Source organism: Letharia columbiana, assembly GCF_014066305.1.
Source record: "Letharia columbiana isolate WasteWater2 chromosome Unknown Sc0000004_s0, whole genome shotgun sequence".
In the NCBI taxonomy this organism is placed as follows: domain Eukaryota; kingdom Fungi; phylum Ascomycota; class Lecanoromycetes; order Lecanorales; family Parmeliaceae; genus Letharia; species Letharia columbiana.
This window is the reverse complement of record NW_023501040.1, coordinates 423,396-436,296: the sequence shown is the minus strand read 5'-3', so window position 1 is coordinate 436,296 and position 12,901 is coordinate 423,396. Positions and strand designations below refer to the sequence as shown.

Here is a 12,901-nt window from a genome sequence, read left to right as displayed (position 1 = left end):
GGAGGGCTAGGAGGCTTAGGGGTACGAGGCGGTAGGAGGGCTAGGAGGGCCAAGTCCTTCTCACTAGTCACTTTTAGCAGTAAAGGAAGCGAGTGGCAGGTTACATCTCTAAAATGGTAAAATGAACAACTTTGCCTCGAGTGGTAAACATACATGATTGATTGATTTGATTGATTGATTGATTGAATTGATTAAAATGGCGGAACATAGCGAGCCCTGTCGTTGGTTCTCTTCATATTCGATCCCTACGATGCCTTCCACCCCATCTCAACACTAAAGTACTATTCCTAAAAAATCACGATTCCAGCTACACTTTTCCCCTGCTTCGCCAAACAATTGATGTACATTCACTATCATGGGAACCCTGCAAAATCCTCTACGACTCAACGACTCAATTTACAACTTCCTTTCGTTTCGAGTCATGGAATATGCCTGCGAAGCACATGGCCACCCTGAACCCGCACTAAAGTCAAGACTGCATTGATGGATCTTCACCTCCCCACCCCTCGGCCCCCCCCCATCTCTTATCCTCCTCTACTACTACTCTACTTTGCTAGGCCTTGGACTTCTTGGCCCAACCGCAGCGCTACTTGGTCCAGTCGGGAGATTCCTTCCTCTCATTTCCTGCACACTGCTCTGAACGCCAATCCAGAAGAGGCCTGGACAACTGCGGCCCTATTATTTGTACTCCTGTTCGCCGCCACTACCCTACGTCCACTAGCGCGGGTCACCGAGTAAGACCGTCCATTGTGAACCACAGCAGCTTTCAATCTTCAATATAGTCGTTGCGTCGCCTCACTATTGTCTTGGGGTTTTCCAAATAAAAAAATTCCTTTTGTCGAAACTACTTCAACTTGCTACATTGCATTGTTTGGTTTTGTTTCTCCCTTTTCCCGCAATCCTGGTTAGACCCAGCCCAATCAGAAAGAGATATCCGAGCTTTGGGGTAGTCCGCCTCCCTTGAAACTCGACTTGCAGCAGATGATCTCAAGCCGCATGTCGACAGATTATTCTATTTTCATATGGCTGCGGGGAACTCTTCGAGGGTGAAACCCAGACACCAGTCTCACCTACCCACCTCAGACCTCGCTACCCAAGAAGGAAGAAATATAAAGGACATGGTCATGGCGTCAGACCCGGAAGAAGCAGTACAGGAGCCCGAGGTGCAACCGCCGCTGGACCCTTTATCAACATCGTTTGGCCACGGGAATCCCATCTCCATATCGCCACCAACCATGATGCCCCTCAACACCGCCGTTATGCTCTCGCAGCGACGACGGAGGAAACACTCGGCATCACTCAAGCGCTCTGCATCAACACCCAACGTTCGTGGTTTTCCAAATGGCGATCCGAGCATGACGTTGGCAGAGAAAAGAAGAAATAAGTTGGGCTACCATCGCACCTCTGTGGCTTGCGGTATGTATTCTTTTATGGGCATGTCAGAAGTGTCACTGAGTTTCATTCGCAGGACACTGCAGACGGCGCAAGATAAGATGCTTGCTCGCTCCGGACGACCCACAGAACAGATGTGCCAACTGCATACGACTGAAGAAAGACTGTAACTTCTTCCCTGTAGACCAGCAACCGCAGCTCGAGAGACGACCTCGTACCTCCTCGAGAGCCGGCACGATGGCGTCGAGTTCATCGGATTCTTCACCTGCCTTAGCTGGAGATCATCTTCCATATTCATTGGATTGCACCGAAGAATTCAATGCTTTTTCACAGCCGTCTCTCTCAGCTCCATTTACCACATCAAGAGGGTCTATCAGCGGACTAATTTCTCCGCTGACGAGAGGTGAGTTGTGATTCGTCTCCAAACCCCGTCTAGCGCTCACAGCTGACTCTTCTCTGCAGGCCCGATAATCACCAACGCCTTTGAGGTTCCACTGCAGAATCGACCTTCATGGGATTCGCCTTTTCTGGACCATGGCCCGACGTCAGCGGGTCATTCATCGCCCGGTGATTCTACGCATGCCTACTGGGGAAGGCACTCAGGCTCTCCAATGACTCCGGGATTTTCGCCTCATCTGCCGGGGCCTACTGGTTCGATCCACAGCCCCCCGGATGCTAGGAGTAGCTTTACATCGTTTGCACCATCGAGGAGCGACTTTGGATGGTCTTCGGCACAGCGATCAATGTCGTTTGGTCTTGTGGAAGACTTTTCCCTGAATGGCCACAACCACAACCAAAACCATTACCATCCTCAGTCCGCTTCTATGGATTACAGAAGAAGGGCATCAGATATGCATCCACCGTCATTGCAAACGAGCAACAACTCTTCCAATACATCGATTTCCGAGGCACATATGACGCCATTATCGGTTCCGATCTCGAGTTCACCCCCACAACACTGGGTAGCTCCAACCACATGGGGCTCTCTCCCCAACAGCTCGCTTGTGACCAAGGGACCAGATCAGTGGTCAGAGCCGACAATATTGGCGAAGGTCCAGGAAGAGGACTTCGGACCTCTTTATGGTGGCGAGCCTGCAATCATCTACGCAGATGCGGACCTCCAGTGAGCGCATGGACGAAAGTGTGTATCGCGAAATGTCTGTACAACCTTGCAGAAGTGAATCATCGCTTTTGGGTTGCTATGCGTCGTTTCGTAAGCAGGTCTTCGGACAGACTTTGGTGGTGAAGCTCCAAAGGTTTCATCGTGGATTCTTCGATACAAGCTATCGATAGCAGCTGGCTGGATGTTGATGTCGCAGATGTGGTTCTAGTTCCGGTTCAGATCCGTTTCGACTAAGGTTATGCGCATGACGGTGCTGGCCATAGTCTACTAAGCGCAACCATGATTCTTGACTAATTACAACAGAGTTGAAATGAAGGACTGCCCCTTTCGTTTCGAAGACCTGATTGAGCGGTGAGGGGTGGAGAAGCAAGCAGAATCTATCGATGTGCGACCGACGCTCCGAGTACAGGCATGCGCACGCTTTCACACTTTCCAAGACCAATCACGATAATCGCTCGGGACCTTGCGAAGCTCTGCCGCCGAGTAGACTTGTCAGTGGTAGTTGCTTGGCCAAACAATGCCAGACAGCAGGCTCCTCACTTTTACCTCAAAACGTAGATGAGCATCGCTGCGGCAGCAGCTAGGGGCACAAAGCTCTGGTATCACTTCATCATGAAACCATTTTGTTTGAGGTATTGGTTGATCTGTATTGATAGGCATAGTGAATGATTCTCCGTGTTTTTTTGTTGTCATTGCTATGGGCCGTTGAGCGGTCTTTCGCTTCTGGTATGATACTTGGGGTCTCGGGCATCCTGGCAGGTGGAATCGGGGAGGATGAAACTACCAGAGGATGGCTTGGGCATTATAAAATCGGCGATCTTTCTCAATCACCATTTGCGTGCAGTTACCGAGAAACTTGTGAAAACCTGTACATGCATTGTCACTATGCAATGAGTGAACACAACCTCCGTGCAAAATGCAACACCCCTTTCCCTCTGCCTCAAGCTCGCATACACTCCATCACCCTCCCAGCACTTCCACCGCACTGTCCCGCCATCATCTAAGCGGTAGGGTTCGGGTTCATCTGCGACCGAGCATGTCAGCGAACTTCCTTTCTTCGCACGCAATAGTCTATCTTCCTAGTCGAATATCTGCCACCACGCAGCCACTATTTCGATGGACCATAAGGGGGAACGGCTCGTTTGACGCACCTTCCTCTTCCCACCGGTCATAGTAACATTCACGAATCGTCTAGTGTAGGTGATTCTAGCCAATCTTTTAGCTCTTCAAATTCTCTATTGTTCCTGCTGACCCATTTTTTTACCTCTTCTTCGCGCGGCCCTTCGGTCTGTGACAGAATTAGATTATCGGGATAGGAAGAGAGTAAGGGAGAGACGTGCGTCTTCTTCTTCTCCTGAGGCTCGACCTGCCGTTGCCAGATTCATCAGCACTCGTCTCACAACCCCTCACATGCGTGTGTGCGTGTACGAAATTGGGACATCCCATCAGAGAGCTAGGAGTGGGTGATGCGTCATTTTTGAAGATGTAGTGCCTTCGAAAGAGAAGCGGAGGTGCTGTGGATGGATCGGTATGGTACCTTTGGAGTCTGCGATCTAGTTTATTCTTAACGAGGACGTCTTGAGTACTCTTGTTCATCATACTTACTTAACTTTGCCTGCACGAGCAAGCGACCCCTGAAGAGAAGTGAGAATCAGTAGCTACTCAGTCGGGTCAGAATGGTTTGTAGGCTTACGTGGACTTTACCCATGTTTCGATTTGTTCTTCTGTTCGAGTTTCCAAAGGCTTTGGCTCGCTTTGTGGGGTTCCTGAGTGGCGAGGAAGCTGTCAGTATTGCTGCTCAGGGTAGGGCTAAAGCAGTAGGTGAAGCTACTAATTCTGTCAATGGACTATATTTGGCATGACTTACGATAGCTGTGAGGTGATGTGGACGAAGGTTTTGGGTGTGAAGATGGAAATGGGAGTCACAATTGTGCTGGCAAGATTCTTAGCGATATTACCTTAGTCATCAATTCTTGGCGCGCCAAGGTAAGTAACATCCCCGAGTTCAGGCAGACCCACGCAGGCTGGTGGAGCCGTCAAGAAAAATGGTAGTTTGAGGAATTGAAACCTCTCACTCAATTGTACGTCAAATTTGGGTACCAAGCCGGAACAATGTGTCCTCCATAGGAGATCATCTCTTCCAGGAAGAACATTGAATAGCGCAGGAAGCTCCTTGTTGGTGATGATTTCGTCAGTATTTGGACGAGTCATGGCATTCCAACTGCCACTTTTTCTGGCACCTACAATTGAGGCTTTCTTTCTGTCCTGCTCGACCTATGATAAGATACAAAGTCTCAAATCCGTCTAGGCAATCTCTTTTCCCGGCTCACTTGGCATCAGGTTATACACAAGCCCTTAGTTTATTACGCTTTAGCGAGTGTTCCTGGCCGGCCAATCGCGCCCTTCTACAGCATGCCGATTCCTACAGCTATCCCGTCCGTCTTCAACCTTGCCCTGCTGGAAGATATATATAGCAATTAGTCCCCGAGCTCGAGAAGCGTACTGGTAGGCGAAGAGAGTAGGGGAGCTTCGTGGCGGTTCAGGATCAAGATAGTCGAGTCTAGTACTCGTGTTGACTTCGCTGACTGTGAACAGGCTAACAACGTCCGTTGGTGAGTGCTGGCATATGGTCAGCAAGGTCGAGCAGAGAGTGATGAAGACCTCTATGATGGTCAGGGTAGTCCCTTGAAGCTCGGCAAACATGGTTGAGAGCGGGAGCATCAAGTCCTCCGGAGACATTGGTGGCGCTGATAACAGTGATATTGGGAGGATATCGTACGTATATGTTTGATCTCTGAGTCAAATCTACCAGGGTTTGAGTTTCGTTGCTTGCACCGGTTCCGGCGAGTGGCCACGGCAGAGTCTGCATGCAGCCCACGGTAGCTTTTATGCCGTTTTCGGTCCAGCATAGAGCCATTGTAAAGAAAAACAAAAGTAGAGGCTATGGCGGTCTGGTGAAAGCTTTGTATAATCCATAAAAGAGAGTGATTTGAGCTATGGCGCGTACTATCGAGATCCTTACGTTCTTGTAGCCTTCAAAAGAAAACTCGTCTCCAAGAAAGACCGAGGTGAAACCCTCTTGCGATATTCTGACCAGCATTCGTGTAGGTTGATTCTCCCCCCGTTGATCCTCAACATTCCCCGTCCCAGACTGTCGTCGAACAATGTCATCTTCAAGAATGCTCTCATTCGAGCTGATAGACATAATTGATTCAGGTGATGTGAAAATAGTGAAAAGTGTAGTTTCAGGTGTAGGCGGGAGAAGACCCACAGGGGGTTCGACTGTGGGATACCTTAATCGTTCAAAGGATGTAGTTCTTGACGACTGTTGGACGGGACTTGTGAAGCTAAAGTCAGTAGATTAAGCATAAGGAAAAGAAGAAGGATTCTCGCAGACGCTGCAATGGACGGGCAACTCTGATGGTAAAGATTGAAAGTAACCGAGTACATGAAAGACCTCAAGTTCGCAGCTGGGAGGAAGCCGTTTTCTTGGCTGTGGTAATAACGACTTATACGCTCAGATCGAAGAGAGGTTCGAAGCCAAACAAACAAGAACACTATCGGCGATTATCCTCCGGGGTCACAGAGATGAAGAGAACCATAAGTATGGTCTTGCGGTATCTATCAGCATCCACCTTTGGGGGATTTATATACTTTCGACGGAAATCCATCCGTCCTGTCGTGTGGCTAAGCGGATACTATACATAGGTATTCCCTTTGATTCAACATTCGAGGAATGCAGCTAATCTCCAATGAAAGACTTCCAAATGAATGGCGATGCTCCCTTGGAAGAGTTCCTCAAGACTGACACCCTCTTAGATTGATTTGGAGCGACAGGCCATATTTCTTCGTGCGCCTCAGAGGTCTTGGGAGACTACAGAGGTACTCTTCAAGCCATTCATGAAGCCAACGTAATAACCATCATTTCTCATCCGGCATAGTTGCCCTTGAGTGTATTAGGATCTGAAGCAGATTTTGTAGATCAAAAACCAAGAGAAGCAACGAGAGGAAAGGAAGTTAGAAGTACTCTAGATGGTCAGCAAAGGCTTGTCAAGCCACAGCCGTCAGCCCTACAAACCAGACGATTGGATCTCCCTGCGCGTTGCACCTCTTCACGACGCCCAACCCTCCGACCTTCTCTACTGCCCAACTACATACTGGCGTATCAGCAAAGCAAATCAACATACCCCACCGTCTTCCTCAAGTAGTCTCAGCTTCCAACCACCATACAATGCGAGCGGTCTCCAAGTTACAGCACCCAAGCAACATGTAATGAGCCCCCCCGATGCCATCTACCCTCCCTTCCTCTATACCGGATTCGCAACTCGGGCTTTCCCAGTCCGAGCTTCATATTCTTCGCCAACACCAGCAGATCGCTTTGTCTTCCGGTAGCTCCAGCGCCGCGCCGCATTATGCTCACAGCACCACTTCCTCGCGCGGACGCGGACACGCTCGCAGTTCGGCTTCAACCTCTCGTGCAGCGAGTGCTGCAAGCTCGGGACAAGGGGGAGGTGGTCGGCTGCTATTGGATGCCGGAAGTTTGGCGGTATTGGGCAGTCACTTCGAGAGGTTGATGGGAGCGATTCAGAGCAGGGTCAATCATGTACGTTTCACAGCCCTGTCCAAAGCGAAAGGCGCAGCCTTGTCCCTTTTGGCTCTCGTAACTCCGCCGTTCTGTTCTCTTCGTCTCTTCATGCTCCGCGATAGCCTGCTCATCTCTCTCTAGCTCACAGCGCAAACCCAACGCTCCACGCTCCACCAATCCTCTCGCGCCCAGTCCTCCATTGCCGCCGCCGACGCTGAAATCGCCCGCTTTCGAGATATCTTGCGCCAGATAGACGACCTCGAGACCGAGTTTGACAAAGTGCGTCATATACGTGACATCGTCAAAGGCTTCCGAGCAAGGGTGGAGGGCTTGGAGAGAAGGGTAGATGGGAGGGGGACGGCGGTAAGGGGAAGGCGGTAACATTTTCGATCATGTTGAACATATGAATTCCTTTGTGCAAGCGATGGGCGCCATCAGCATTTTCTGTTTTTTGGGCCTCTCCTTTGCGTTGGACTTTCGGACATTTTGTTTGATCTATACCCTTTAGAACGGACTAGCGCAAGCTACCAGAGGGACCTCAGACCCATTGTACTGGATAAATGTTGGGAGTCTGGGATCATCAATGTACCATCATTTCGGCCCTTTTGAGTTACCTGGGTATCGATTGGCGAATCAATACTTTCTATTCTTGTATACCATTCATTGTTGCCGTCCCCGATAGACTGGGAATTGTGACGAGACTGTGACCAGGCGACATCGGATATCGTCACCAATACCTTCAAATGCGACCCCGTCCGCAGATCGATTTCTGTCCATGCTTGGAACTGTTATGCCTTTGAGCCATACACCTTTCTCCTGTCGTCCCAATCCGCCAGCAGGCGCCACATGCACTCTTCAATGTCCACAGTCCACTATCATCGTCGTATCTCCGATTATTTCCAGCACCCATGATCCACAGCGCAGTAATCTTGATCGTGCAGAGTGCACGACCCAACGGACACCCGAAGACAAGATGTGCGTACATACAGACTGACATGAGCAGGAGATGGCAGCGACCGGGGAAAGGATTGTACTAAGCGTTGAGGCTGGCGTCTGGTAGATTGTATCACAAGGGTTTGATTATTCAACGGATGGCCTGCAAGCTTCGCAGGGCCGTAATTGGACTGGCGAGAGAGCGAAGCCACTGCCTGGTTAGACGAGACACATGCAATATTAGGGATGGTATTTGCCGGCAGAGGGGATGGAAAATCTTTGATTGGTAATGGCAAGTAAGGTGAATCATATCAGATTATCAAAAGATTGCAAGGCACTGGGTTGGTTCGTACATCTACTGTACAGAGAGTTGTGCTTTTCTTGCTCGAGGCCGCGAAATTAGAGGGAAACGCACGAATGAACAATAGGCACGCATCGTCTGATAGACGGCATGGTTCTGAACCAGGCGTGCCATTCTAATGTCCATGGCCTCTAGAAACAAGCTTTAGCTCTATCGTATGGACCGGTAGCACCTACAGGTGCTGATGCGCCCAAGATACGTCTCTTCGATGCGCGTGATCTCTGAATTTGGCCCAAAGCCCCTCCTTTTTCCTGGCAACGCCCGTTCATAAAAACGCCTTCGCCATGGCAAGAGGGTATAGAAAAATACATTTTGAGACGCCTCAAGCGATCAGCGAAGAAGAAATCGTCGCCAGCCGGTGTATGGTGTATATACGTTGCTTCGGATCCTATGTAATTCATGACGGCCTCCAATGCGCTCTGAATCTATGTGCTCCCGGGGCTTCCGCCGCCGTGACAGCCTCGCTCGTGCCTTTTCATGTTGCTTCTCACGCTGAAAGCTTTACCACATCCTTTGTGGGGGCACAAGAATGGCTTCTCACCGGTGTGCGAGTGACTGTGGATCCTTAAACTTGATGGTCGAGAGAAAGCTTTGTTGCACACTTGGCAGACGTATCGATCCTGCGACTGGCCAGTAAAATTGGTCGAGGAAGACGGCGCAATGTAGTGATGATGTTGATGTTGCTGTTGCCATTGGCTGGGGTTGTTCGGGTCTACTGGAGATGCATCTTGAGAATTCGGAGCTGAAGGATTGGAGGCACCTGGAATATTGGGCGGCGGAAAATTGTTTGGAAGCGGTCGCTGGTAGTACATGGTTTGTGCTCCTGTAACGGCCGGTGAAGGATATGAATAGTTCGATCCTGCTGATGGCGAAGGGGGATAAGGCGAATTCGGGTATGGCGATTGTGTTGCTTGTGATGATGTTGAATGCCCAGGGTGCGTGGATGACGAAGGAGGCTGGCGCTGCTGGTGGGGCTCGAGATTGTTAATCGTGCCTCCAAAATACTGGGGACCAGAGGTGGAGGAGTGCGAAGATGTAGCAGAGGGAGACTGGTGGGAAGCGTCAAAACCAAGCTGCGGGTCAATGGGAGGTGATGGCGGTACAGCATTTGGATTGCTCACGGTTGGTTGACCGTATGTATGCGGTCGATGGCCTGCTGTTTGATGGTCGGCGCCTTGCGGTTGTTGCTCGATGGGCTGGCCTTCGGCATCGACTGGGAATCTGATGAGCTTCACACATCTAGTTGCAATGGAAAGAGGACTAACAATGCTGCTCCTCGTTTGGTGGAGGTACATCCATTCCGATTAGACTTTGAATGGAAGGTAGGGTGCGGAGGTTGCTCGGCTCGTCAATTGGTGGCGAGGGCGGAGGCTGAGGAGATCGTGTGTAGACTGGTGACTGGCTGATGTATGGGCTCGCTGTGAGGGCCGAGGCCATATCTTGCCTATGGTCGTGTAGGAGGCGCCCCCGAGGATGTGGAAAAGATTGACTCGATCTTGGGGGGTCTTGCTGGCGGGAATTTTGTTGACCTCTATGAAGGAGATTCGACAGATTCATATCTTCAACAGAATGACCGTCAGTCAATCCACACCTAGATGGGAGCAAGAAAACGATGGCCCAGAGGTACTCTGGTACTGGGGCGCATGCAAAGGAAAGATATGAGGAAGAGAGCAAGAGTTCGAGAATAGTATACATAACCACATGGCAGAGGGGCTACGACTTACAAGGGTCATAGTAGTACCCAAGTCTCCATAGACGGCGCGTCCCTCGAGCCTTTGCACTTCTGCTTTGCTTTTGCAGGGCCGTTGACACTCAGCCCGAAAGAGGTGCACCATCAACCGATCTCCAAGGACCAGTTAGAGTAGCTGGATTGGACTGGAGATCAAGATATGCCGAATTTTGACTAGAGCCCGGCCATTCGAATCCTTGATGTCGCTCCCCGCTAGATCCTCAACGGCTTGCCGAGTCAGAAAAACGAGATGGTGTGACGGAACTATCCACTTGGAACCGCAGTACCGTACAGGAAGGCAAGCCAGCCAGGAAACAAGGGGTGGGGGGGGGGGGGGCTCTATGATTCTGGAAGCGGGAGATGGGAGGTTCGGTTAGAAGTAGCAGGGGGGGGGGTTGTACCTTTGATATGTCCTTTTTAGGGCTGTCAGACCGCCCAGCAGACTGTTCTCGCCTAAAGCGGCAGTCGACCTCGTGGATTAGATGATTAAAATGGTCTGTCCGATGGCACTATCCCTGCTGGGGCCCGGGCGATCATGGAATACTTTTGACTTGATCAGGTCACAGAGCGTCAGAGCGCAGTTCGAGGCTTCGAGCTGTTCACTTTTCGGCCAGTTTCTGTTTTAGAGGGACCGGCGCGTCAAGTGGTGTTGAAGTGTTGAAGATGCGGGACCCAAGCTTTCGGGGTCGGGGACTCAGGATCCAGGAATGTTGGAATTTAAGTTCACCTAGTCCTTTTCACCCCGGCATCACCTTTCAATTCCATTCGCCCTCTCTGACTCTGATAGTTCCCTTTGACGGCGTATACAGGAGGGAAAGGGGAAGGTGGCAAAAAAGGAGCAAAGCGTGGTCGGTTCTACGTCGTCTGTGTGGATTATGTGATAGAAGATGACAATCCACACCCTCACCCTCACCCTCACCCTCACCCTCACCCTCACCCTCACCCTCACCACGGGACACTTTTCGAAGCCAGAGCCAGAGCCAGAGCCAGAGCCGAATGATTTTTAGATTAGATCAAGTAGCGCCGGTAGTGAGCTAAGTACAGTACACATCATGTACTCATGTATTATCATGTATTATTATTATCATCCTAACCGCCAACTGCCAAGCGTAAAGTAGAGAACCCAAGACGGCCAGGGGATAAGTTCACCTCGATTGGAGCCCCTGTGTGACACACTTTTACCGGCGCCCGGCTGATCGCTGTGATCGACGTGCACGTTGACGATCGTCAAACATTGCACACAGAATTATGCGTAGAATGTGTAGAATGTGTGGCTTTTTCGCCCCCATTGTTAGACTAGTACCTATATATCATTCTAAAACAACCCACCTGGTCTCCTGGTCCGTGGGTAGACGGAGACCCTCCCTTTTCTCTTCCCCATGGGCTTGGCACTCGGAATTAACCATAGGTTTGCATATTGCATGAGTATACTGCATATTGCATCCTGCATCATCGGACGGCCAAATGATAATAATAACAATAATAACAATAGTAATAATAATAATAATAATAATAATAATAATAATAGTAATAATAATAATAATAATAATAATCATGATAATGATAATGATAATGATAATGATATAATGATGACAATAAGATGATGATAGTGACAACAATTGTGGGTGACCCGCGAAAGTGATTTCTGGATCCCTTTTTCCCTTTTGCCCTTCATGCAGGACGAGTCACATACAAGTCACGCAACTCACTAAGAGCGCAGATTCAGAAAGATGCTTGCAACAAAATTTCCCGGGCATCAGGGATATCGGCTTCCAAAACTGGGCGGGATAGCGGTCATCAATATGCAACCAAAACGGCCAGTAGAGCATCAAACATTGGGCAGCGAATAGGGGAAGGACGGAAAAATGCAGATCATATGCACCGCTCGATTCTGTGCACATGGTCGCACACATCGAGCCAGAAGGAAAAAGGAGATGGTAGTATTTCAGTGGTCTAGATAGGATGTTGTAGTCGGATGATATGCATCCAATTGCCCAAGACGTCGACGAAACACGGCTAGTTCCATCACCACTGCGAAGTCTTCCAGCGTCCAGAATGTCCTGCTGTTCGTGCGCCCTTTCTGATGATCTGATCCATCATGCAGCCTGTCAGTTCAATCCTCCGAAGACCTAGACCCGCAACGTCCAATGCGTCCCGTCTAGCTGCATTGGAACTTCTCATGCGCCGCGCATATAGTACTGTTGCAATGCTTGGCTTCGTCCTCCGAGACTCCCTCCGTCTCATCTGCGACCGCCACTGCAAACGTGCATCAAGTCTTCATGCTGGCTTCATCCGTCCGACCCTGGTTCCCGACCTGAAAAGGCCAGAAAAAGGACTGCCTCGTTCGAGCCACATGGACGGTTCGCGCGTTGCTTGTCCCATTTCGCCAACTCGGTCAATGTGCAAGACGTTGAGGCTGAGGCGCCCACCACTGCTACTGCGCTGACCCTCAAGAGGCTTGCTTGAATGGCGCGGTTATAACCGGAGGATGCAGGTTGTTTTGGACCCAAGAGATGATAATCACCATGACTCGTCATTTTCTTCCATGCATATTTCCGAGCAGACCCTGAGAAAGGTCGCCAAGAATCCAAGATATCTACGACTGGACTCGGCACCACAATACCTGACAGATGGAGAAACCATTGTCCTCTGTGAGCTGATCGATGGTATATTCTCCGTCCATCTCTCCCGGCTTCACGGTGTGTTTCCCGCATCTCATCCCTTTACATGCGATCAAGTTTCAAACTCGGCGAAACCGTAAAGCATCGCGCATCGGAA

General features: G+C 50.1%; 6 protein-coding genes across 6 annotated transcripts; 2 read left to right on the top strand and 4 right to left on the bottom strand.

Moving 5' to 3' along the window:
• Window positions 1-1,118: 1,118 nt before the first annotated feature.
• Window positions 1,119-2,519, top strand: HO173_002092 (uncharacterized protein; the record flags this gene model as incomplete). The annotated part of the gene is made up of 3 exons (XM_037304028.1): window positions 1,119-1,416; window positions 1,469-1,795; window positions 1,855-2,519. The coding sequence occupies 3 exons, from the start codon at window positions 1,119-1,121 to the stop codon at window positions 2,517-2,519; spliced, it is 1,290 nt and encodes a 429-aa protein (XP_037168823.1).
• A 996-nt stretch (window positions 2,520-3,515) lies between these two features.
• Window positions 3,516-4,223, bottom strand: HO173_002091 (uncharacterized protein; the record flags this gene model as incomplete). Its single annotated transcript, XM_037304027.1, has 7 exons — window positions 3,516-3,539; window positions 3,667-3,721; window positions 3,780-3,803; window positions 3,856-3,881; window positions 4,053-4,068; window positions 4,121-4,149; window positions 4,209-4,223. 7 exons carry the CDS (start codon window positions 4,221-4,223, stop codon window positions 3,516-3,518), a joined length of 189 nt encoding a protein of 62 aa, XP_037168822.1.
• An 888-nt stretch (window positions 4,224-5,111) lies between these two features.
• Window positions 5,112-5,432, bottom strand: HO173_002090 (uncharacterized protein; the record flags this gene model as incomplete). The annotated part of the gene is made up of 1 exon (XM_037304026.1): window positions 5,112-5,432. The coding sequence occupies one exon, from the start codon at window positions 5,430-5,432 to the stop codon at window positions 5,112-5,114; it is 321 nt and encodes a 106-aa protein (XP_037168821.1).
• Window positions 5,433-5,456: 24 nt separating this feature from the next.
• Window positions 5,457-5,720, bottom strand: HO173_002089 (uncharacterized protein; the record flags this gene model as incomplete). The annotated part of the gene is made up of 1 exon (XM_037304025.1): window positions 5,457-5,720. The coding sequence occupies one exon, from the start codon at window positions 5,718-5,720 to the stop codon at window positions 5,457-5,459; it is 264 nt and encodes an 87-aa protein (XP_037168820.1).
• Window positions 5,721-6,547: 827 nt separating this feature from the next.
• Window positions 6,548-7,481, top strand: HO173_002088 (uncharacterized protein; the record flags this gene model as incomplete). The annotated part of the gene is made up of 3 exons (XM_037304024.1): window positions 6,548-6,784; window positions 6,888-7,118; window positions 7,242-7,481. 3 exons carry the CDS (start codon window positions 6,548-6,550, stop codon window positions 7,479-7,481), a joined length of 708 nt encoding a protein of 235 aa, XP_037168819.1.
• A 1,338-nt stretch (window positions 7,482-8,819) lies between these two features.
• On the bottom strand, window positions 8,820-9,831 carry HO173_002087 (uncharacterized protein; the record flags this gene model as incomplete). Its single annotated transcript, XM_037304023.1, has 2 exons — window positions 8,820-9,607; window positions 9,660-9,831. The coding sequence occupies 2 exons, from the start codon at window positions 9,829-9,831 to the stop codon at window positions 8,820-8,822; spliced, it is 960 nt and encodes a 319-aa protein (XP_037168818.1).
• Between the last annotated feature and the right edge of the window lie 3,070 nt (window positions 9,832-12,901).